General features: G+C 36.4%; 2 protein-coding genes across 5 annotated transcripts; one reads left to right on the top strand and one right to left on the bottom strand.

Moving 5' to 3' along the window:
* The first annotated feature begins 1055 nt into the window (after positions 1-1055).
* On the top strand, positions 1056-14344 carry LOC132603949 (acetyl-CoA carboxylase 1-like). The gene is made up of 32 exons (XM_060317252.1): positions 1056-1360; positions 2260-2644; positions 3284-3490; positions 3569-3730; positions 3812-3904; positions 4014-4109; positions 4217-4390; positions 4551-4644; positions 4733-4920; positions 5010-5060; positions 5140-5179; positions 5335-5459; positions 5543-5659; positions 5767-5841; positions 5932-5988; positions 6074-6178; positions 6288-6374; positions 6459-6650; positions 6720-6908; positions 7049-7159; positions 7242-7328; positions 7450-7626; positions 8282-8359; positions 8453-8575; positions 8864-9133; positions 9556-9884; positions 10040-10277; positions 10378-10730; positions 10810-11023; positions 11380-11556; positions 11645-13792; positions 13907-14344. The coding sequence occupies exons 2-32, from the start codon at positions 2270-2272 to the stop codon at positions 13961-13963; spliced, it is 6789 nt and encodes a 2262-aa protein (XP_060173235.1). The 5' UTR covers positions 1056-1360; positions 2260-2269; the 3' UTR covers positions 13964-14344.
* A 1283-nt stretch (positions 14345-15627) lies between these two features.
* On the bottom strand, positions 15628-24945 carry LOC132603947 (sulfate transporter 1.2-like). Of its 4 annotated transcripts, none has more exons than XM_060317248.1 (14): positions 24587-24945; positions 20100-20453; positions 19676-19724; positions 19371-19578; positions 18666-18840; positions 18518-18583; positions 18323-18436; positions 18104-18220; positions 17887-18013; positions 17093-17379; positions 16817-17007; positions 16645-16730; positions 16462-16538; positions 15628-16253 (listed from the first exon to the last, which is right to left on the bottom strand). In XM_060317248.1, the coding sequence occupies exons 2-14, from the start codon at positions 20427-20429 to the stop codon at positions 16110-16112; spliced, it is 1971 nt and encodes a 656-aa protein (XP_060173231.1). In that variant the 5' UTR covers positions 20430-20453; positions 24587-24945; the 3' UTR covers positions 15628-16109. The 4 variants fall into 4 exon arrangements, with proteins under 4 accessions (XP_060173231.1, XP_060173234.1, XP_060173233.1 ...); XM_060317251.1 differs by having other exon boundaries at positions 20202-20453; positions 24587-24942; XM_060317250.1 differs by lacking the exon at positions 24587-24945 and adding an exon at positions 24468-24534.
* Positions 24946-25162: the final 217 nt, after the last annotated feature.

Below are 25162 nucleotides of genomic sequence, written 5' to 3'. Positions count from 1 at the left end.
CAGATCTTACCCCTACCTTAGGTAGGGAGGCTGTTTCTGGAAGACCCTCGGCTCAAGACAAAATAACAAAAGCTAAATATAAAAAATAATATTGTCCCTGGGAATCGAATCTAGGACGCTAGAGACAATTTTGAACACCCTGGACCGCTTGAGCAAACCTTTCGCATTTGTCTAAGGTTTTCAACCGTTAATATATGTACATAAACATACCCTATATATACAATGTACTGTAATTTTTTGTCGAGGTTGTTCGGGTGAATCATATTAACTTATTAATTTTTATAATCATAAAATTATAAAATTTATATTAATTAATGATAATTAATCAATCTCCTTCCTCTGAACGGCTTTGAATTGCTTTTTCTAGAGCCGAGGGTCTATCGTGTACACTCTACCCTCCCCAAACTTCACTATGTGAGATTATACTGCGTAAGTTATTGTTGTTAATTAAGCAATCTCCCGATTTCAATTTATGAGTTTTATTTTTTTAGTATATTATAAAATAAATATAATTTTTAGTAACTTTTTAATTTAATTATGTGACACATCTAAAATTACAAAATTCAAATTTAATACGTTAGCCATATTTTTAGTTTAGTTACTTTTTTCCTAGAATAAGCGCAGATAATAGGAAAAATTTCAGAAATATACAAGTTGGTCACTTACATTGCAAAAAAATAGCCCAAAATATACAACATATACAGACATTTACATACATATACAAACATATACAGACACTTATACCAACATATACAAACATATAAGAAAGCAGAGAGAGAGAGAAAAGTTTGGGTCATTTTTTCTAAGAATTAAAAAATGGGTCAATTTTGATAGCATTGTCTCCCTCCCCCTAATTAACATACAGTGTAATTTTCTCCAGATATATATATATATATATTTTTTTTTTACTTAGATTTGTTTTTTTTTTTTTTTTTTTTGAAGGTAGTAGAATGGAGGTGGGGTCTATAGTTAGATTTGGCGTGGGGAGTGTAGCAAATGCAGGCAGCACGTGCTACTAGTCATGAAAGATGAGTTCATATTTAAGAACTCTCAACTAATCCAAACCAAACAATTGAATCGAACATTTAATTCCATTTCTTTTCTTCTTCTTATGTAGTAAGATTTTGAGCAAATAAAAACAACCTTACTAGTTTAGATTTGTACCTTCACATTGTGCTCTTTAAGGTTCTTTCCCTTCAATTCTTGAAACCATATTGCTTTTATACACTCCAATCCAATTGAAAAAATAAAATAAAATTGACATTCTTTGTTATTTCTCTATAAAGATTGGACCTTTCTTGTAAAATTTTGACACCCCACTTCATATTTCTCAGCAATTTGGGCTATTTTTGCCACACGGGTATGTATATTTTGCTCTCAATCACACTGGAATTGTTTAAATTTACTGCAAAACTGGTGAATTTAACTTTGTAATTTGTTAAATATATATATACTTTGTTGTTCTATTTTTTCTTTGTTGTTGTGGTTAACTGTGTAATATTTGAGTTTGATTAGTTGACATAACAAAACCTGTTTTCTTGGAATGTATTTTTGATCCTTAGCCTCAGTTCTCATCTTGCAGTAAAAAAAAGATAATAATTTGGGGTTCTTTTTTTTACTGCTATTTACTATGAATACTATGATCATAATCTAGTTTATACATTTCTGGTCTTGTAATTATAAAGTTGCTTACTTGGTAAGGTTGCTATTAAAGTAACATAGTTTTTCTTTTTCCTGATAAGGCTCAAGTTACCTAGTTTTGTCACTTAAAGTTGGACTATGCAATAAGAGATCAAGAAGTAGTACAGTCAGACCTCTCTATAACAGTCATCCTCTATAATAAGATTTCACTATAATTGCCTAGTTTTCTTTGAAACCGCCTTTTTTATTAGTATGTTATATTTTATGTTCTCTGTAACAACATCTCGTTGGAGCAGCCAAAAACTAACCAGAAAAACGACGCAGTTATAGAGAAGTTTAGTTGTAGTCCGTCGTTTGTCTCTCAATTATATTTTTATAACAGTATCCTTTATAACAACATTTCGCTATAATGGTCTTGTTTTCTTTGGAATAGAATTTTATGTTATATTATATTATATGTTTTCTATAACAACATCTCGCTATAGGATCCAAAAAAATCTAGACAAGCAGAGCTGTTATAGAAAGATTTAACTGTAGTCGGTCGCTTGTCTCTCAATTATCTTTTTATTGCAGCCAAAAGCAGCCCCTTTGAAATGTTACATTTCCTCTTGGTTTCAGGCAGTACAACATGTCGGAATCTCAAAGGAGGCCAGCAGTGATTGGGTTCAGGAGTGGAAATGGGCACATCAATGGTTCACTTCCATTGAGGTCTCCAATTTCTAGAGCTGAAGTTGCTGAGTTCTGTCATGCCCTTGGCGGGAAGCGGCCAATTAATAGCATCTTAATTTCAAACAATGGGATGGCAGCTGTGAAGTTTATACGTAGTATTAGGACGTGGGCATATGAGACATTTGGTTCAGAGAAGGCAATTTTGTTGGTTGCAATGGCTACGCCCGAGGACATGAGGATAAACGCGGAGCACATTAGAATAGCTGATCAGTTTGTAGAAGTTCCTGGTGGGACGAATAACAACAACTATGCCAATGTGCAGCTCATTGTGGAGGTTTGTAATGCATTCTAATGAATATAGTACCTCATTAAACAAGATGAAACTTTGTAGTAGATTGCCATAAAGACGATGAGAACAATTTATCTCCAGATAACTTGGTCTATCATTATCTTGCATGTGCATCTGGTTGTTGTAAGGATTTGCCCTGAATTTCTTACCTTATCTGGATTTTACCATAATTGTGTTTTACTTCAAAAAGGTTTTCTTGGTGGAAAAGACACTTCCATATCTAGAAGTTTTGGACTTTTGTAAATAGAAGGTCCTTTCTTCTCGTACACAACACAATAGCATTCGCAATGTAGTCCGTTAGAGTTAAAGAGTCTCGTTTAGGGGGGAATTATTCTCTCGATAGCTTCTATGCTTTTTTTCTTCTTAATTTTATTAGTTTTCTCATATGTAGATCAATTGACCAAATCATGTCAAAGTATCATGCATCTTTAGTATACTTTTCTTTGTTGTCTGATTTGTCGCCGTTCAAGGTTTGCAATTGTTATCTTCCACATGACGCCTTGTTATTTCGATCCCAACAGTTGTATCTATTTACATTTTAAAACATTCTTGTAAAGGGGCCAGGGAATCAATGCCAAAAAGAAAAAGCAAATAGTTATAGACAGTGTACTTTCTTTTGTGTAGATGGCAGAGATGACTCATGTCGATGCGGTTTGGCCTGGTTGGGGTCATGCATCAGAAAACCCTGAATTGCCAGATGCATTGGACGCAAAGGGGATAATATTTCTTGGGCCACCGGCTACATCAATGGCAGCCCTAGGAGACAAAATTGGTTCATCTTTGATTGCTCAAGCAGCAGAAGTACCCACCCTTCCGTGGAGTGGATCCCATGTAAGTCTTTATCGTCATTCTTTTGTTAGTCTCATAGTGGCCAGTCTGCATCTAATGGACAATTCATCAATCATGCAGGTCAAAGTTCCTCCAGAAAGCTCTTTGGTCTCTATCCCAGATGAAATATATGCTAAAGCATGTGTTTACACGACGGAAGAAGCAATTGCTAGTTGTCAAGTAGTAGGTTACCCTGCAATGATCAAGGCATCCTGGGGCGGTGGTGGTAAAGGCATAAGAAAGGTCTGTCTCTTATTATACTAGCACAGCGAGTAGTGTAAATATCGATGTTAATTTAATATTCCTGTTACTTGATCATTCCAGGTACATAGTGATGACGAAGTTAGGGCACTATTCAAGCAAGTTCAGGGTGAAGTTCCTGGCTCTCCAATATTTATAATGAAAGTTGCTTCTCAGGTTCAGCCATCTTCTTTCTTGTCTGACGTTAGTGCTCGTACATATCTTTGGAGAGAATATTTCTAAACATTAGATTTTTTTATTTTTTTTTGGCTTTTTAAATTACTAGAGTCGGCATCTAGAAGTCCAGTTACTATGTGATCAATATGGCAATGTTGCAGCCTTGCACAGCCGTGATTGTAGTGTTCAAAGGCGACACCAAAAGGTTAGTTTGTGTTTAACTTTTGATTATGTGTAGCGATGAATTATGAAGACAAGGGTAGACATCAGTGAAATGTCATCACTAATGTGTCTAATTTTCGTGAAACTTAGATAATTGAGGAGGGGCCAATTACAGTAGCTCCGCTAGACACGGTGAAAAAACTTGAGCAGGCTGCTAGAAGACTGGCTAAATGTGTCAATTACATTGGAGCTGCCACTGTTGAGTATCTTTACAGTATGGACACTGGAGAGTACTATTTCTTGGAACTCAACCCTCGGTTACAGGTTAGTGATACGGCCCTCTGCTTGAGTTTGCACCCGAGTCCAATTTGTTTTTTTCGCCACATGGACGAAAGCTATAAAAAATGGTTTTATTTTGCATCGTGATCACCTCTATTATGATCTGGAACCTTTTATTTAAGTTACATCTTTCTCATTCTATTAGGTTGAACACCCTGTAACTGAATGGATAGCAGAAATAAACCTGCCAGCAGCTCAAGTTGCTGTTGGAATGGGGATCCCTTTGTGGCAAATTCCAGGTTTTGTACCAGATGTCACCGTTCTCGGCTTAAGATGTTCAGGTTCTTCTTTTTCCTGTTTTTAAGCTTTGTTCTTTGATTCTATTAGAAATAAGGCGGTTCTATGGAATGGAACATGGTGCGGGATATGATGCTTGGAGGAAAACATCTATTGTTGCAACACCATTTGATTTTGATAAAGCTGAGTCGACAAGGCCAAAAGGTCATTGTGTGGCTGTGCGTGTAACAAGTGAGGATCCTGATGATGGTTTTAAGCCTACCAGTGGTAAAGTACAGGTAAAGTATCTTCTAAAAAACTTTCACTTTCCTTTTCTAATCCAGTGCTTTTAGGTTGAATGGTTATTAATTTACATTTCATAATGTAGGAGCTGAGTTTTAAGAGCAAACCGAATGTGTGGGCATACTTCTCTGTCAAGGTATGTAGAAATTACATGGATATCGCATCTTGAGGTGCTTGAATTGTTGCAAAGTGTAATAAATCTCTTTCCTTTGCAGTCTGGTGGAGGCATTCATGAATTTTCAGACTCTCAGTTTGGTAAGCTGAAGTTTAATTATACTGCATTAAGTTTCCACATATGCTATCAGATTCAGATATCATACCTTGTATTTCAAAACAAAAATGCCAGTCCAAAAAAGTCTAAAAATTATGTCTAACCTATTGAATTTATGGATTTCTGTATCTTAACGCAGGACATGTTTTTGCATTTGGAGAGTCCAGACCCCTGGCTATTGCAAACATGGTTCTTGGACTGAAGGAAATCCAGATCCGAGGAGAGATTCGTACAAATGTTGATTACACGATTGATCTATTGCATGTAAGAGTCTCAGATAAAAAAAAAATTCATGCCCAACTCCGTTAGAGTGTTATTTCTCTTCATTAATTGGGTATTTTCTGCAGGCTTCAGATTATAGAGAAAATAAGATACACACTGGCTGGTTGGACAGTAGAATTGCCATGAGGGTTAGAGCAGAAAGACCTCCTTGGTATCTTTCTGTAGTTGGAGGAGCTCTTTATGTAAGTTTCCCATTTCATGACTGATGTTAGGTTCTTAAAGGTTTTATCTTGGGAATTTACTTGCAAAATTACTACCAGTACCCCTTATTGTCACTTGTCAAACTCAGAAAGCTTCTGCAAGTGGTGCGGCCTTGGTTTCCGAATATATTGGTTATCTTGAAAAAGGTCAAATCCCACCCAAGGTAATCAGTCTCAGAATTTTTGTCCTTGTCTGAATCTTTACATTTTCTCCATCTCTTTATTGGAATAACCTGTTATCCATCTATGTGCAGCATATATCCCTTGTGAACTCTCAAGTCTCACTAAACATTGAAGGGAGCAAGTACACGGTAAGTAGCCTTTTCCAGATCTTCTTGCTTGATTCTCTTTCATGGACTTTTTGCAACTCAGTAATTTGTTGGTTTTGTCTCTTAGATTAATATGGTGAGGGGAGGACCAGGAAGCTATAGGTTGAGGATGAATGAATCGGAGATCGAAGCAGAAATACATACTCTGCGTGATGGAGGACTTCTGATGCAGGCAATGATCAATCACTCTGCAACTTATCTATGTACCCTTTTACTAGAGTGATTGATTCCTTTCACATTCAAAACTTATATAAACATCTAACTTACCTTGATCACTGCAGCTGGACGGGAACAGTCATGTTATATATGCAGAGGAGGAAGCAGCTGGAACTCGCCTTCTAATTGATGGAAGAACTTGCTTGCTGCAGGTGCCAATAATTGTTCAGTCCCAATATACTTTTATTTATTTTGGAACTGGCACCTTCTTATCATATAATATTCGTTGATTCCAGAATGATCATGATCCATCAAAGTTAATTGCCGAGACACCCTGCAAACTCCTAAGATATTTAATGTCTGATGGTAGTCATGTTGACGCTGACACACCTTACGCGGAGGTTGAGGTGATGAAGATGTGCATGCCCCTTCTTTCACCCGCTTCAGGAGTTATCCGTATTATGATGTCTGAAGGTCAAGCAATGCAGGTATCGTATTTGCAAATAAAGCATATCTGTCTCTCATCTGCAGCAACTTAAATATAAGTTTGTGTGTAGGCTGGTGAGCTCATAGCATCACTTGATTTAGATGACCCTTCTGCTGTACGAAAAGCAGAGCCTTTTCGTGGAAGCTTCCCTATTTTGGGACCTCCAACTGCCATATCTGGAAAAGTTCATCAGAGATGTGCTGCAAGTCTCAATGCAGCAAGGATGATTCTTGCTGGATATGACCACAATGTTGATGATGTAAGTAATTTCATATAAAGATTTGAAGTTGATAATTGCTTGTGTAACATCTTTTCGTCTAAATAGTAATGTGAAAATATTTTATCCAATACATGATTTAACAAAATCTCTGATGACCACAACTTAATCTTCCAATTCAGGTGGTTCGTAACTTGCTAAGTTGCTTGGACAGTCCCGAGCTTCCATTTCTACAGTGGCAAGAATGCATATCCGTGCTGGCAACACGACTTCCAAAGGACCTCAGAAATGAGGTAAATGATTGGATAATGATTATTTCCCTCTGTTATAGTAGTTCTCTAGCTCAATGTTTTTCATTATGTATTCTTGTTGCAGTTGGAAGCAAAATATAAGGAATACGAGGGATATACCAGCTCGCAAACTGTTGACTTCCCTGCCAGAATTCTGAGAGGTGTTCTTGAGGTGAGTCTTTTACCACATTTTCTTCTTTCACACTAATATTTTTACCGTTATTTCTTTTAATAGTTCAAGTACTATCTCTTCTAACATTGATTTATTGTCTATCATTCTCTGCTTACTTTAGGCTCACCTAAGAATCTGCTCAGAAAAAGAAAAAGGAGCTCAAGAAAGACTAGTTGAACCTTTGATGAGTCTCGTCAAGTCTTATGAGGGTGGAAGAGAGAGTCATGCCCGTGGTATCGTCTATTCACTTTTCGAAGAGTATCTATCTGTTGAAGAATTGTTTAGTGACAATCTCCAGGTTAGTTGTCTTACAAACAATTATTTTGATAATCACCTCTGCGTAGATATCTAAGTTTGGGCATCTTCATTGCTCCAAATATACTTCAGCATCTGCACTTAAATAAAGGTATAAAAGTTTTTAACCATTATATTATATATGGATGCAAAATACTCAAAGTGAGATACTAGAAATGCAAAGTAACGAAAAACGTAATTATCTGCTCTTAATTGTTGAGGTTCCTTTCCATTTTCTTATTATTAGTATGGTAAACATTCTCCAAATTATTTCTAACAAAGCGGCCCCATATTATTCAGACCATGATTTTTCTAAAATGATTTACATTATAGATAATCTTATGCATTCTCGTATTATTTGTATGATGTACAATAAGCAGCTTTTGTAATTATTTTTGTCAATCATCTCTATAGGAGGCCTCAAGATCATTTGAATGATCAAATTTTACTTACTGCTGCATGTATTCCATCTTACTATGTTGTCAGTATGTAACATGCATACTTTGTGATATCATATCTTGATTTCTCGGTGATGTATCGTCAAAATATTCAGTAATCTACTACAGCAAAATGGAAGGGAGTTGGAAGACCACATTAATTCAACTGAAGTTTGATTCTTCATTGTTATGTTATTCAGTTTTGATGTCTTAATTTATCAGGCTGATGTGATTGAACGACTCCGGCTTCAATATAAGAAAGATCTCCTGAAGGTTGTCGACATAGTGCTTTCTCATCAGGTATAAGCGAATTATTCATCTCTTCACTTTCCTTTCTTTTAAATATTGTTTAAGCTGGAAAATATCCAGTACCAATAATGTGTTATTTTACAGGGTGTTAAGCGAAAAAATAAGCTTATACTTAGTCTGATGGAGCAACTGGTATATCCCAATCCTGCAGCTTACAGGGAAAAACTTATCCGTTTCTCAGCACTCAACCATACAAATTATTCCGAGGTTGGTATTGCATACATTCTTTAGTAAAGAGATTGGTACTCCATACTTATGCTTGTTCTGTGCTTGTGGAAATTTGAGAAAACCATATTGATCGTATTTCATATCTTTGACATACAATCTTGATATTAAGCCAAAACATCCTGGAAGTTCTCTAAGATCAACACTAGAAACAACTGCTCTTGTGATTTTCTCCTTGGTTCCTGATGTCGTGCAGACTTTTAAAGTTGCTATGAATTTTTCGTAACTCCAGTCATTTATCATTGTCTAAGTCTTGATTTGATTTTACAGTTGGCACTGAAGGCCAGTCAACTCCTCGAACAAACTAAACTGAGTGAATTACGTTCAAGTATTGCGAGAAGTCTTTCTGAGCTAGAGATGTTCACTGAAGAAGGTGACACTATGGATACTCCTAAGCGGAAAAGTGCCATTAATGAAAGAATGGAAACTCTAGTGAGTGCCACTTTAGCAGTCGAAGATGCACTTGTAGGCCTTTTTGATCACAATGATCACACCCTTCAGAGGCGGGTTATGGAGACCTACATTCGTAGACTTTATCAGGTATTGTATTCAAAGCCTTATAGGCCGTTTGGCCAAGCTTCCAAAATCTGCTTAATTTGAAAAGTGCTTTTTGTTAGAAGTTCTTTTCAAAAAAGTACTTTTGGAGAGTAGCAGTTTGTGTTTGGCTAATCAATTTGAAAAACACTTTTGCCAATATTAGAGTAGTAATTTGTGTTTAGCAAAAGTTAGGGAAAAACTTCTTTTTTAAGCTTCTGAAAAAACTACTTCTACTACTACTGCTCAAAAGCAAAGCTTGCCAAACACCTCAACTTTCTAAAATAAGCGCTTTTTTGAAAAAAAATTAAGCACTTTTGGCTTCCCAAAAGCATGGCCAAACAGGCTATTAGTTTTACCTGTTTTGGAGCATCTGCATTTAAGAAATATGTATAGTTTCTTTACCCGACTTTTGATATCTACTCCAGCCTTACCTAGTTCAAGGGAGTGTGAGGATGCAGTGGCACAGATCTGGACTAATAGCTACATGGCAGTTTTTGGAAGAGCATGTGGAGAGAAAGAGTGGGTCTGGAGACCATGTGATGGTAAAACCGTTAGTTGAAAAACACAGTGAGAGAAAATGGGGAGCCATGGTTATTATCAAATCTCTCCAACTCTTGCCAACAGTATTAACTGCTGCATTGAGGGAGACAGCGCATGAATTGCATGCAGATATGTCAAATGGAGTCAGTCATGGTAACATGCTGCATATTGCATTGGTCGGCATCAACAACCAAATGAGTTTGCTTCAGGATAGGTATGTCGACGTTATGTTTGATCTCACAGCTCACTTTCTATTGATAAAGCATGAGGCATACAAGTAGATACCCACTAATAAGAAGTAATAGGATAGTCCTTTATCTGGCATGGCTGAATCTTTTGCTTATGATTGGAAAACACCATTGTTTGCAGTGGCGATGAAGATCAGGCTCAAGAGAGAATTAACAAGTTAGCCAAAATTTTGAGAGAGAAAGAAGTGAGCTCGAGCCTTAAAAGTGCAGGTGTAAAGGTTATCAGTTGCATCATTCCGAGAGATGAAGGGAGGGGGCCTATGAGGCATTCCTTTCACTGGTCAGCAGAGAAGCTGTATTTTGAGGAGGAGCCTCTACTGCGTCATCTAGAGCCTCCTCTATCCATTTACCTTGAATTGGTTTGTATTTTGCTTCTCCTGTTATTTGTATCCTATATTACTACTGGTGTTTTCTTTTTTCTTGGACTGATCTTAGGATCATAATTCCCCTGAAATACAGGAAAAGCTCAAGGTCTATGATAATATAAAGTATACTCCATCCCGAGACCGTCAGTGGCACCTCTATACTGTTATGGACAAGCGGCGTCCAATCCAGAGGATGTTTCTCAGAACACTTGTAAGACAACCAACATCAGATGACAGTTTATTAGCGTATCAAGGCTTAAATCAGGGAACAGCTCCTTCCCCTTTGGCTTTGTCTTTTACTTCAAGAAGCATTTTGAGGTCCTTAGTATCTGCACTGGAAGAGCTTGAACTTAATCTCCATAATACGACTCTCAAAGCTGACCATGCTCATATGTACTTGTATATTTTACGAGAGCAAGAGATAGCTGATCTGTTACCGTACCACAAGTCAGTAACTTGTTTGTCTTTATGCTTGCTATTAAACGACAAAAATTGGCAGATGGCTCACTTCATGACTTTGTTGCAGGAGAGCGGACCTAAGTAATGAGCATAAAGAAGCAGAAGTTCAGAAAATCTTAGAAGAGCTGGCTCGTGAAATTAATGCATCTGTTGGTGTGAGGATGCATAAGTTAGGCGTTTGTGAGTGGGAAGTGAAACTTTGGATATCATCTGCAGGAGACGCAACTGGTGCTTGGAGGGTTTTGGTTACAAATGTGACAGGTCACACCTGCATTGTGCATGTAAGTGGAATTTAGCATGTGCGTGGATTTTTTTAATGATTTATCTGATCCGAGACTGGCTTGTGTTGTGTTGGAGAGCACACATCAGCCAGTAGTTTGGACTTGGACCACAAATGGTCACTTTCTTTTGTCTTTCTTCTATTATCTTTTCTGGTAGAGTTTAAAAATCAAGCTTATGATAAAAATGGTGCATACTTCTGTATTAGCACCACGAAATGTTGGACCAACATATGTTGTTCCGCTGTATTGACTTAAACCATTCGCGTCCAACTTAATTCATTCCAACTTCATGTATTGATTTTTGTCATAGACTCTGATTAACATTGATTTCATGCTGTTGGAAATTGAACTCTCAGATTTATCGAGAAGTGGAAGATACAGGTGAACAAAAAGTAGTGTATCATTCAGCCATTGGCAATGGTCCTTTGAATGGCATGCCAGTTACAGCACCTTATCCACCTTTGGCTGTGCTTGACCAGAAACGGCTTTTGGCTCGCAAGAGCAGCACCACTTACTGCTATGATTTTCCTCTGGTAAACATCTGAATAAAAGTAGAGATTATATATGCTGGTTATTACTATGTGGATCATTATCAACATCCTATAAAAATCCCTTCTGCAGGCATTTGAAGCAGCATTGGAGAAGTCTTGGGCAAGTCATAATCCTGGAACAGAAAAGCCTAAGGACAAGGTCCTCCTAAAAGTTACAGAGTTAAGTTTTGCTGACAAAAAAGGAAGCTGGGGTACTCCTCTTGTCTCTGTGGAGCGCCAGCCTGGATTCAATGATGTTGGCATGGTGTCATGGATTATGGAAATGTCTACTCCTGAGTTCCCTATGGGAAGGAAAATTCTTGTTGTGGCAAATGATGTCACCTTCAGAAACGGATCTTTTGGCCCAAGCGAGGATGCATTTTTCCAAGCAGTGACTGATATTGCTTGCACACAGAAAATGCCGCTTATTTATTTGGCAGCAAATTCAGGTGCTCGTATTGGTGCAGCTGAGGAGGTAAAGTCTTGCTTCAAAGTTGGATGGTCTGACGAATCGAACCCCGAGCGTGGTTTTCAGTATGTATACTTGACTCCTGAGGATCATGAACGTATTAGATCTTCTGTCATGGCACATGAATTGAAGTTGTCAAATGGAGAAACTCGATGGGTGATAGATACTATTATCGGAAAGGAGGATGGCCTAGGTGTTGAGAACTTAAGTGGAAGTGGAGCCATTGCAAGTGCTTATTCTCGGGCATATCATGAAACATTTACCTTGACATATGTAACCGGGAGAACCGTCGGCATAGGTGCTTATCTTGCTCGTCTGGGTATGCGGTGTATACAGAGGCTCGATCAGCCAATTATTCTTACAGGTTATTCTGCACTTAACAAACTTTTGGGTCGGGAAGTTTATAGCTCCCACATGCAACTTGGTGGACCTAAAATTATGGCAACTAATGGTGTTGTTCATTTAACCGTCTCTGATGACCTCGAGGGTATATCAGAGATCTTAAACTGGTTGAGCTTCATTCCACCATATTCTGGTGGTCCACTTCCTATTTCAACTCCCTTGGATCCTCCAGAAAGACTTGTTGAGTACTTCCCAGATACCACATGTGATCCACGCGCAGCCATTTCCGGCCTCACAGACGCAAATGGAAAGTGGTTAGGAGGCATTTTTGACAAGGATAGCTTTATTGAGACACTGGAAGGCTGGGCCAGGACTGTCGTGACAGGCAGGGCGAAACTTGGAGGAATCCCTGTAGGAATAGTTGCTGTTGAGACACAAACTATGAAGCAAGTTATCCCTGCGGACCCTGGACAGCTTGATTCTCACGAAAGGGTTGTCCCTCAAGCCGGGCAAGTATGGTTTCCCGACTCTGCCACTAAAACAGCTCAAGCATTGATGGATTTCAATAGAGAGGAGCTGCCTCTTTTCATTCTTGCCAACTGGAGAGGCTTTTCAGGTGGACAAAGGGACCTCTTTGAAGGTATCCTTCAGGCAGGATCAACCATCGTCGAGAACCTCAGAACATACAAGCAGCCTGTTTTTGTTTACATCCCTATGATGGGTGAACTTCGTGGTGGGGCGTGGGTCGTTGTGGATAGTAAGATCAATTCAGACCACATTGAAATGTATGCAGAACGGACAGCCAGGGGAAATGTCCTTGAGCCAGAAGGTATGATCGAAATTAAATTCAGAACAAAAGAACTGTTGGAGTGCATGGGTAGAATTGACCAACAGCTTATCGATCTTAAGTCAAAGCTTCAGGAAGCCAAGAGTGCTGGAGTATACGCTAATGTTGAGGCCTTAGTGCAGCAAATTAAAACCCGTGAGACACAGCTTTTGCCAGTATACACGCAGATAGCTACAAAGTTCGCAGAGTTGCACGACACTTCGTTAAGAATGGCGGCGAAGGGGGTGATCCGAGAAGTAGTAAATTGGGAAACTTCTCGTTTATTCTTTTATGGACGTCTGCTTCGAAGAGTTGAAGAGGAAATGTTGGTCAAAACCGTGAGGAATGCTGCGGGTGACCAGCTTTCTTACAAATCTGCTATGGATATGGTAAAAAGCTGGTTTTTGGATTCAAAAGAAGGCAAAGTAGATGCCTGGATAGACGATGAAGCCTTTTTCTCATGGAAGAATGATCCCAAGAACTATGAGGAACGACTGCAAGAGTTGCGGGTGCAAAAGGTACTACTTCAGCTATCAAAGATTGGTGATTCGACATTGGATTTACATGCTTTACCACAAGGTCTTCTTTCCCTCCTACAGAAGGTTAGCAATCAGATTCTCTTTCGTAGCATTGACATTTTCGAAATTTTGTTCCCCCTCCATTTTATCTTTACCTGCTTAAAGTGGCTGAAAAAAGTTTCATGTTTCCACGTGCAGGTCGAGCCAGCAACCAGAGAGCAACTAATCAGTGATCTAAAAAAGGTGCTTAATTGATCAAGCAGCGCATAACCTGTCAGCAATTGTTGTTTGCTAGGGCAGCTTCCTGCTAACCAGTGCATCCGCCTCTTAGGAGAAGCAGCACGGTTAACAATCTGTACCGCGACGATCGTCTCGCGAGGGGTAAATATTAGCATCTTGAGAGTGTGCAGGGTGTAGTCTTAGTTGTTTGAGCAGAAAGATTTGCGGCTTAGCAGGCTCCTTTATTGAAATTTCTGCAGGCCTGATCTCTAAGAATGTATATTTGCATTGTTATCTTATATTTATAGTCTAACATTTGGTTAGCCTTGGAATTCATTTATTGGAAATCCAAATAATATATGAGCTGTAATTCATGCTCCTATTTAGTTGCTATTCAGAAACTTTGGAATTGCTACACTTGACCATCCTCTTTTCTCTTTTCACTATTAGTTAGTGTTATTTACTGATATTAGCTATTAGCAAGAGCGCCAAGTCCTAACAAAACTTTAATCTCTGTCTTTAAGATTTACATCTCTATTTTGGTGGCATGAAGTTAAAGAAATTAAAATGCATACACTTAGATTCACATCAAGAAAGCACCCATAGCACTTAGTTGCAAAAAGATAAATAATAAAATAAGTAAAGATTAATTCTCTAGTTACCTGTAAGAACATATAGTAATGATATGTATATTTTTATATGGTTTGCCTTCAAAAGAATTCAGGTGATGATACCTGCTTCAAATTTCATATGGTACTTGACTACTTGTTATGCTTACTGACGGTCTAAAGCAAACAGCGGCCTTTTGTTCTCTTCTTAGTTTAGTTCCATCAAATGATTACGAGATACAAAATGAGACAAAAAGAAGAGCAATTAGACAATCACTTTGAGTACAGGGAAATCTATTAGTAGGAATTCATCGGGACGTATTCAGGTTTTTCACCAAGGAAGTCACTCAGCAATTGCCTATTTGTCCATTTTTAGAAGGAAAGGCAAATTACTCCCTCCAGTTAAAAAAAAGTGTCCATTTAGCCATTTGCCTAACTCATAGGCAAAAATAGGTAATTTGACTAAACTATTCCTAATTAAATGGTTATTGAGATTTGGTCACTTAATACTTGATAAGGGTAAATTTGCAAAAATAAGTTTAATTCTTTCTTGATTTGGTAAGTGGACACTTTTTCTGAACTAAAAAATAAAGGTCAAGTGAACACTCTTTTTGAACCGGATGGAGTAATAATTAACAGATCAATTCTCCAAAGGCGTACCAATTTTTTTTTTTTTGGTACAATGGGCATACCAACGGCTATACAATTTTGTGACACCGAAGTCACCATAGGCGGTAAATTTTTTATATTGCAATGTAAAGAACTTTTATGTTGTAGCAGATCACCTACTTTATTTTCATAGGTAACTAGCTCTGCCGTTAATTAATATTTAGGTGACCTCAATATATGAATAGCTTATACATAATCAATGTTAAAAAGTTTAATTCTTAAAACATTTTAATGTTCAATGTCTAGCTAGTATAATTTTATCTTATCTACATGTAGATTCGAAATCTTAGGAGCACAACGATACTACATAACATTTGGTCCATAATGTTATTTTTATTGTTCCGTAGAAATGACTGCTACTTGCAAGAGAAAACAATCAATATAATCTATTGCACGAGGATAGGAAAAAACAAAACAAAAATATAATACTAAAGTAAACACTATTATCTTTTTTAACGATGTGAGCAAAAACATCTTAAATATTATACAGAATACGACCATAGGGGTCCTGGTTAGTACATAATTGCCTCTAGCAATAACAAGAAAGACAAGGGGAACTCTTCAACATAATATAAGACTACATTTTAACCATAAAAGTTAAAATCATAGCTATCATATTTTTAACTGTACTAACTTTAACCAAACAAGAACTCTTTATGGCAATTGGCTAGGACCAGTAGGCACTATCTGTTTTGGATTGGATTAATATCCCATCACTTTTTCTGAGGATCCCACAAGTCACCAAAAATAGAATCCAGCTCTTTTTTTTTTTTTTTTTTTTTTTTTTTGGTATTAATTCACTCTATATATTCTATTCAATATAGTCCCTCATGCTACTTCTGATTGATTTTTCTTTTCCCCCTTGCCTTCTTGTACATACATTGTATAGTTCTTGTTTACAATGTTTAAACATCTTCAGGCAATTTTAGTGAACAGGTTAGCACAGCATCAGCAACTGTGAGAAATATCTTGTCCTCACCAATTTGACTTGGAAAATTGGATGCATGTAGCTTGTCAATCACCACTCTACCGGGGTTCGACAGAACAAGCTGTGCAAGAATAAAAAAGAAGGTAAGATTTCGGGCATGTGCGAATATATGACGTGTAGCTTTGAGGTCAGACGTCATGTGTAGTGCAGAGGCGAATCCAGAATTTAAAGTTGATGTACTAAGGCTCAATATTTTAGTGTTTGTTGAAATTTTTGTAAATTTCCACACAAGTATTTAGGCTCATTACGAAGTTGATTAAGATGATTACCTGAACATTTCTCTTGTTTAGGCTTCTTAGCAACTCTTCCAAGGCATGAATGCCACTGGTGTCAATGTCAGTAACAGCTGCAAGGCGAAGAGCAGGAAAAACACGAGAGGTGGATAGAATTTGTCTTATCAGAGTAGGATAACTAGTTTTTAGTTTCAGTAACTAAGGTAAATCTGTACTTACGCGACATCTCAACGATCAAGAATTGAATTCTAGGAAGGCCAGCTGCTTTTAAATGTTCTTCCTCATCCATTAGCCATCTCAATATCCTGAAAACCAAGTTAATTAAAGTTTCTTTTTTCTTAGAATCAGTTGACATTTAACTTTAGAAGCATTCCATAAAGAAATGTCCTACCTTTCTTTGATATAATTAGAGTTTGAAAAGTATATAGCAGAATCAACTCTAACAATCAATACACCAGGAACTTTGGTTGCCTCAGGGTATTGTTGAATATTCCTATATACGTTTGTCCGGGGTATCCTGCCAAGAGTAGCTGTTCGCGGCCTTGTGACTTGGAGGAGAATCTTAGCAAATGATATTGTCACCTATTTAATGATAAAACACTATTAGATCTGATTATTGTACGATATATTTCGTTGATAATATTGTTAAGTTGATGGATGCCCTTACCGCGATTAAAAGACCAATCTCAACAGAGGCAAAAACCACGCCAAAAAATGCCCCGATGCAAGCAACAAAGTCAAATTTGTCAATCTTCCAAATCAAAATTGCTGCTTCATAGTCAATTAAGCCGAGTACAGCTGAGATGATGATGGCAGCAAGGATTGCATTCGGAGTATACTTAAAAAGAGGTGTTATGAATTCCAAAGTTAAGAACACGACGACGGACATGACAACGTTGGAAACTGCTGTTTGGCAGCCCGCCATGTAATTTACTGCTGACCGAGAAAAGGAACCTGCACGAGGTGAATCGATCAACTAGTTGGACAAACCGTTATACATGACAATGAAAATAACTGAATAATACTTATACCGTCAGACCTCTCTATAACAGCTATCCTTTATAACAACATTTCACTATAACAATCATGTTTCTCTGTAACTAATCTTTCATCTTATGTTATATAATGTTCTCCATAATAGCATTGCGCTATAGCAGCCAAAAAATATCGGAACAAATGATGGTGTTATAAAGAGGTTTGACTGTATTGGCAATAAATTCTTGTCACACCATTTGTTGCCCTGATAATATAGAACATAACACGAAAGGTCGATCCAAAGAAAACTTGGCCGTTATAGTGAAATGCTTTTATAAACGATGATTGGTGTAGAGAGGTCTGACTATAGATCATTTGACATTGTTTTTTTTTTTTTTGGCTTCATAGAGATGAAACCTATGTGTTGAAAGTTAAAAACACATGATATCTTTATGCATACTCTATTTTCATGTTAATTTGTCTTACCTGTTGCTACATAACAGGACGTCATCGAGCCAATGATATTCATAGTTCCAAGTGCCACCATCTCTTTGTTTCCATCCAACTGGTAGTCCTTCATTGACGCGAAGGTTCTTCCAATTGCAACAGCTTCCTATGAACAAGAAGGTAAAAGATCTCGGACGTTTAGTGGAAAAATGTGGAAAGGTTCCTGCTTCGATATTTTGTTCAATATTTTGCTTACCGTCAATGCAATCACACCAGCTACCATACCAGTCCTCATCCCTTTTAAGAGATAGTCACCGGTGAAATATATTTTATTGACAGATGGAGGATTTATTCCTTTCTCAATGTATCCTACCTGGTAAGATCGTTATACAAGTCGATTAAACAGAGATCATTTTACTCCAAAATGATGAAAAGTTAAAATGAAAGTATGAAGAATCTAAAACAAGAAACTTACAATGGCAACTCCCTTCTTTTCAGCATGGGTAATGTAGACAAAGAAAGTCGAAAGAATGACAGAAATCAAAGGAGCAATTGCAGGTACCCAAAACAGCTTTCTATTCTTCTTTCCCTGGTTGTCAAATTACGTTAGAGTCGAGTAAACGCTACCAAATTCTTTCAAAGTTTAGTCGATAGAGCTCAGAACTCTTACAATGTACTTCGCGAACAAAAGGAAAGTTAAAAACGCTGATCCAATGAGAATTGTCTGCCCGTTCCACTGCATAACAAGAAAGAATAAATTTCAAGTTATCATTAAAGACATCTCAGGTAGTTTGCTCTTAAGTAGCAAGTAAACTTACTCCATGGTCGACCGAATGAAACACTGATTTCATCACAGAAATGATATCTGTTTTCTTAGTAAACTTCTTAATGCCTAAAAAACCTTTAAGCTGTTGAAGGGCAATTGTGATGGCAGCACCACCCATGAATCCAACTACAGCAGCATGAGATAGAAAGTCAATTAAGAAGCCTAATCTGCCAAGAAAACAACACCGAAACAAAACAATATTCCGTGGGCACGTCAGAAAAAGAAGGAAACATTGAACAAATACAGTCAAACCTCTCTATATTTTTTGGCTACTATAGTGAAATATTGTTATAGAAAACATATGATATACAGTCAAACCTCTTTATGACAACATTGTTTGTCTAGATATTTTTGGCTGCTATAATGAAATGTTGTTATAGAAAACATATGATATACAGTCGAACCTCTTTATGACAACATCGTTTGTCTGGATATTTTTGGCTGCTATAGCGAAATGTTGTTATAGAGAACATATAATGTAACATAACATGAAAGATCAGTTCCACAGAAAACATGGCTGTTATAGTGAAATGTTGTTATACAGGATGGCTGTTCAAGAGAGGTATGACTGTAACATATTATGAAAAATTGGTTCCAAAGAAAACTTGGCCGCTATAGTGAAAAGTTGTTATAGGGGATGACTATTATAGAGAGGTCCGACTATACATCCAACTTGGTACTTAAATGTTTTAATCACCTTAGGATCCCAAGAGTAGCCTGAGTAATGCCAGCGAAAAATGTAGCTGTGAAAGCAAGCCTCAGATACTCGGTTGGATTTGTAGTCGGATCAATTTCATTCCGAAGCAAAGTCCCTAGCAAGAGTGACACAACAGCCACAGGCCCTATGGCTATATCTCTTGAACTGCCCATGAAGGCGTAAACTAGTGGTGGAACAAAGCTGGAGTCTGAAATTTTAAACAAAGAGAAGAATGAAAAAGGATTCTTTAACAGATTATTCAGAAAAATACAGTTAAAATAAGGAACTGGACAGTGGAAACTTACATAATCCATACTGAGGAGCTAAATTTGCAAGCTTTGAGTAGCCAATGTCCTGTCATGCAAATTGAAAGTTTTTGATAAGAAATTTGCAAAGATCCTAATAATCTTCATTTCATTAATACAAATCCTCTGGCCACTATGTTGCTCAGATCCTTCAAGAATGTCATCAAGTGCGCCTCTGATCCTCCAAAAGTTATACGGTCAAACCACTCAATTAATGGCGTCGCTTTGTTCCGATGTTTTTTCGCTGCTATAGTGGAATGCTGTTATAGAGAACATATAATAATATAACATAACATGAAAGTCCCGTTCCATAGAAAAAATGGTTGTTATAGTGAAATGTTATTATAAAGGATAATAGTTATAGAGAGGTCTGACTGTATATTTTGGAGGATCCAAGCAACATACTCCAGGCACACTCTTTTACCTGAGGAATGCAAAGACTTGCAATGGTGAGACCAGCGATAAGATCACCTCTGAATTTTCTAAAATTATAGTTTCTACCCCACTCTAGTATTGGAAATATTGCCTGTAAACCAAGTACAATCTTCCTAGACCTCGGTTGATCTTTGAAACAACGTAGTGGATCATCCGCAAAGAATGTCTCCTTCACGGTAGTCTTAAACTCTTTGAAAATGTCCTGTTTTGGAGGGACTCCAACCTTGTGAATATAGGGTGTTTGGTTGTGTTGTGAAGATGAAAAGCTCCTTATGTCCATCTCTTTTCTTTCTTCTGCGTTGACATTAGAATGACTCATGCTAGAAAAGAACAGCTAATTCACCTGTAATGCAGATGAAATATAATTTGAGTTATATCACCAAATGAAATACTAAAATTGCAGCCAAATCAAGATATTCTATTAACTCCTATTAGATGTAAAACCATGTAATAAATTAAGAAGTTACACCAACCCTTTTGGAGGCTTTTACTGCTAATGAAGTTCCAAATCTTGTTGAACTTTGCACTACATTTGAAAGTTCTTGCTGGTCCATTATATAGATAGAAGAGTATTGGTGGTGTCCTAAAAGCAAGCTTTTGCTAGGCACATACTGATTTTAAAAGCTACAGAACAATTTTATATTCTGTCTAAAAGACAAATGGATCGTCGATAACCATTGATTTAAAGAAAGTGAGCACGAATTGTTAATGACCGCTATAATTTGAACAAAATCAGGTATGATAAGATTGATCAATATGACAACCAAAACCACCGCAACCATAACTAAAGGACTGTTTATTCTACAGTTTGGTATGTTCAGAATAAGGCAGGTCATTTTCCTCACATAGTACAAAGATTTTTCACCAGGAAGAATCTAGAACAACTTTCAAATGATGTAATGTTTCTCTAGTGTCAAATTCATGACAGAGAACATGAACTTTGTTCAACATATGACAAGAGAAAAGAGGCTTTCAGTTCATATGATGCTTGAATTTATTATATTTGAGGAATTCATTGACGTCTCTTCAAATGTAGGCATCTATCTTAAATATCTTGTTTAAAATTAATTGAGTACCTCATTGAAGTTGAGAAATAACTCGTTTTAATTAATTGAGTCTCAACTGTAGGCATATTATAAATATATATATATATATATATATTTCAGAACTCGTTTTCTCAACTCAGAACCCACAACGTCTAAATTTTGAATCGACACTGAACTCCATGGTATATTTCCAATGTTATGCTCATTCACTTTTACCTTCTATTTTACTCTTCTTTCTTTTTTTTTGTTGGGAGGGGAGAGAGGCAAACAGCAAAATCTACAGCATATAAATCAAGATCATTTAACAATATACTTATTCTATTAGCCAAGAAAAATGATAAGCCAATACTATGAAGATTTAAGAATTACATTTTTCCAGCACTCTCCATCCCCTAGCATTTTTAGATTAATGGATTCCAACATTGGCAATTGAAAGTTTTTTTAGTGCATAATTAGTAGTGCGAAAGTAATTCTACTATTAAGTTGCTTAATAGTAATAACAAATAGTAAGCGTTGTAGCTGTAGAACAGAATGTCACCCGTATTTACTTTATATAACTTTCTGAGAAGTAGCTAATTTTCCAAAAGTGAACAACGTAACTCTCCGTCCTATATAGTATAGTCGTAAAGGACTTCTCGGAATTTTTCCATATGATTTCCAGCAAATGTGCTTTTATGAAATGCTAATTTAAACAAAACAGGTCATGAACTGGCTAAAATAATTGAAGTCCAGACCAAGATATTTGAAGTAACTTAATATAAAAAAAAAAGGTTTGTTATTCCAATTTTAGCAGAACAAATATGCACTGGCAAGAATAAAGCCAACTTCCATACGCCTTATTTAGAAACCACTGATAGTGGACCACAATTAGTACCTATAAAATATAGGGAAAATAATTGTCCACCCACTTAGCCTTAGGTCCCATATAATAATTTAACTTAAAGAACTAAAACAAGGGTAAACATGCAGTTATGTATCTTATAACTTTTATCTTCTTCTTTTTTTTTTTTTTTTTTTTTTTACAAATTAAAGAAACACGTATATGGTATGATCAAGACATAGATAATTAAAATGTCATGATAATGCATTAGGAAGATAGTATCCATTTTTCTGGGTCGGTGAGGTATCAATTAAGTTCCACTTTTCTGGTTATATAAATATCACATTAAAGGTAAAATGAAAAACTTAAAAATAAATTGTTCCTAACTACTGTAAAAAAAGGTATTCTTCTATTTTGGGACAAACTCAAAATGCAGGTGAATCACATAAATTGGGATATGGGAGTATTAAATTACAAACATTGTCACAAATTAAATGAAAACAAGCATTTCTTTATTTTCAAGAAAACCCTACAGGTCAATGGTGGCAGGTGGATGGTTCGAAACTCAGTAGATAATAAGCTCACTCTCTACCCTTCTCCACTTAAATGCCAAACTTTTCGTCTACAATAGATTTTGAGCCCATAACATACGTCTAACCCACACATCAAATGCCATGTTCTAACCACTAAACCAAAGCTTTGGGGGCAAATGAAAGCAAGCACATAATTAGCAGTACTATCTGATAACTTGAAAGGAAAAAAAAAAAAAAGGGTTAAAGGGTCAAAAACACACCTCAAATATCACTTTTTTTAGTTTCCTACATGAACTATCAGGTGTAAGAGTTTCCTACCTAAACTGGCTACCACCAATTAGTTTGCAAAACACACCTCAACTATCAGTTTAGTTTGCAAAACACACCTCAACTATCGGTTGTTCACTTTTCCTACTTGAACTATCACCAACTAGTTTGCAAAACACACATCAACTATCAGTTGTTCAATTTTGAGGTGTGTTTTGCAAACTAGTTAGTGATAGTTAAGGTAGAAAAAGTGAACAACTGATAGTTCAGATGTGTTTTGCAAACTAATTGGTGATAGTTTAGGTTGGAAACTCTCACGCCTGAGTGTACATGTAGGGAACTAAAAAAAAGTGATACTTGAGTTCAGTGACGGACCTAGAGTTTTACGCCAGTGGGTTCAGTAAAATGACTTTAAACGGCAAGTGAACTTTGTCCAACACTCTCTTTTTTTGGGCAGCCGAGGTTTGGGGGTGGGGGGAGGGGGGGGGGGTCCTAATGCTACCACAAAATGAATAATGCGTTCCTTTTTTCTCTAGAAACATTTGGGAAGGAAATTTAAAACATTTAACAAAGATCTTTTACTTTAACTAAAATAAAATTATTCAAAATAACAGCGTTGTTTCAACAAATTGAATCATTTACCCAAATTAGAAATCTTTTAAATTCTAAGAAATTTGATAAAATCTAAAATCTTTTTCTTATTAAAAAGAATAAAGTTGTTTATTTACAAACAAAAGAACAAAGTTAAGGAAATATAGTCATATGGCTTAAGTTAACCAATACTACAGGTTATGAGAGAAGAGAGCTTATAAAGTAAACTAACAAATTCAATAAAATATGAATAAACAATTTAGAGTTAACAATTATTATATGTTTTCATGATTGCACTTGCATATTTTAGATAAAATAGTACTCCCGCCATTTCAATTTATGTGAACTTATTTGACTGGGCATAGAGTTTAAGAAAAAAAAAAAGATTTTTGAACTTGTGTAAAATGAAGCACATATATTTTGTCTGGCTATAAATCATTACATAAAGGTTAATTGTTTCGAAATATGGAAAAAAGTAATTCTTTTTTACACAGACTGAAAAAAAAAATAGGTTCACATAAGTTGAAACACAGGGACTATAAGAATTCTCTTTGTAGAATTTTTTTTATATTTTGAAGTGAAATTGACAGTAGAATAATCCTATGAAGTTTGAGTAAAGAGATCAAATGTAAAATAAAATAAAAGATTAATTCATTGGGAAAAAAGAAAAAAAAACAAGAAGGAAGAAGAAGAATAAATTAGCAGGTGAAAGAACAAAAAAAAAGAGCTTTGCACGTGAGTGCAGCATCTATAAACTATGCCAAATATCCAAATATAAGCAATTGCTTTTGTTAAGTTTTCGAACACAGGAAACTCCACCAACAATTGAACCCACTGACCATCCATCCACGGGATTATTTTGCTCTTTAGTGGATTCAAATACTTGATATATTAAAATTTACAGAATTTAACTTATAGAAAACACCGGAATTTGTCGGCGGAGTGGATTCATTTGATCCCACTTGACCCTACGTGGGTCCGCCCCTGCTTGAGTTGTGTTTTTGACCATTATCTCAAAACAAAACAAAACAAAAACTATTAACTTAAAATCCTGAGCATCCATCGAAAAGTAAAATGTAGACAAAAATGTTGAGACATACAGTATTAAGGATAGAACACAAGATAAAGCAAGATATGCACACTTGACGGTCCTCATCATACACAAGGATTTGAAACAAAAAAATTCCAATTATTCTGAAAATTTAAAAAACAAACAAACCTTTCAAGAAGAACAGGATGCAAGAACCCAAATGCTGTCCAGGTTCAATGAATCTAACACCACTTTATTCGTAGAAAACTTCTCTTCTCTCTCTAATCATGACATAAAGAAAACAGAAAAAGGCAAATTAGATGCCTCAAAGGAAAACCTCAAACTTATTATCATCTGTTTGGTTAATCACATGAGTGCATGTTGAGAAAGTGGAGTGAAAAAATAAAGCACAATGAGAGACCGCTGTTTTATTTCGAGTATTATCCTATGATGATATCTGAAGACAAGGAAAATTTATTAGTTCTTTATACAAAAAGGGGAAAAAAGAACTATAGTTTATTATTTTTCCATTTGAGTTTCACGTGTATATATGAGGGAAAAAAGTAAACTCCTCAAATTAACTAACAAGTCAGTCGTCGGTTGGAGGTTTAAGTTCCAAAGAATGCCGGGTCTAGAGGTTGTCTGAATTGTGACATAATGTGGTCCAGGTTCAAAAAACGTTAAAAGGGACAACCTTGTTCTTATTTGATGAAAAGTCTTTATGTTTGAAAAGTCTATGGTAGGACCTATGCCTGGCAACCGGTT

The sequence above is a fragment of the Lycium barbarum genome, chromosome 7 (genome assembly GCF_019175385.1).
Source record: "Lycium barbarum isolate Lr01 chromosome 7, ASM1917538v2, whole genome shotgun sequence".
In the NCBI taxonomy this organism is placed as follows: domain Eukaryota; kingdom Viridiplantae; phylum Streptophyta; class Magnoliopsida; order Solanales; family Solanaceae; genus Lycium; species Lycium barbarum.
The sequence above is the reverse complement of the archived record's forward strand: the minus strand, read 5'-3'. Positions and strand labels throughout refer to the sequence as shown.

Excerpts from the sequence above, each read along its gene's own strand:
- LOC132603949 (XM_060317252.1), top strand. The coding sequence starts at position 2,270 with ATGTCGGAATCTCAAAGGAGGCCAGCAGTGATTGGGTTCAGGAGTGGA. Across the intron at positions 4,921-5,009 it reads CTACCAGTGGTAAAGTACAG|GAGCTGAGTTTTAAGAGCAA; the intron begins GTAAAGTATCTT and ends TTCATAATGTAG. Across the intron at positions 6,909-7,048 it reads ATGACCACAATGTTGATGAT|GTGGTTCGTAACTTGCTAAG; the intron begins GTAAGTAATTTC and ends CTTCCAATTCAG.
- LOC132603947 (XM_060317248.1), bottom strand. The coding sequence starts at position 20,429 with ATGAGTCATTCTAATGTCAACGCAGAAGAAAGAAAAGAGATGGACATA. Across the intron at positions 19,579-19,675 it reads AGCTCCTCAGTATGGATTAT|ACTCCAGCTTTGTTCCACCA; the intron begins GTAAGTTTCCAC and ends TTAAAATTTCAG. Across the intron at positions 17,008-17,092 it reads AGATTGGTCTTTTAATCGCG|GTGACAATATCATTTGCTAA; the intron begins GTAAGGGCATCC and ends ATCATTAAATAG.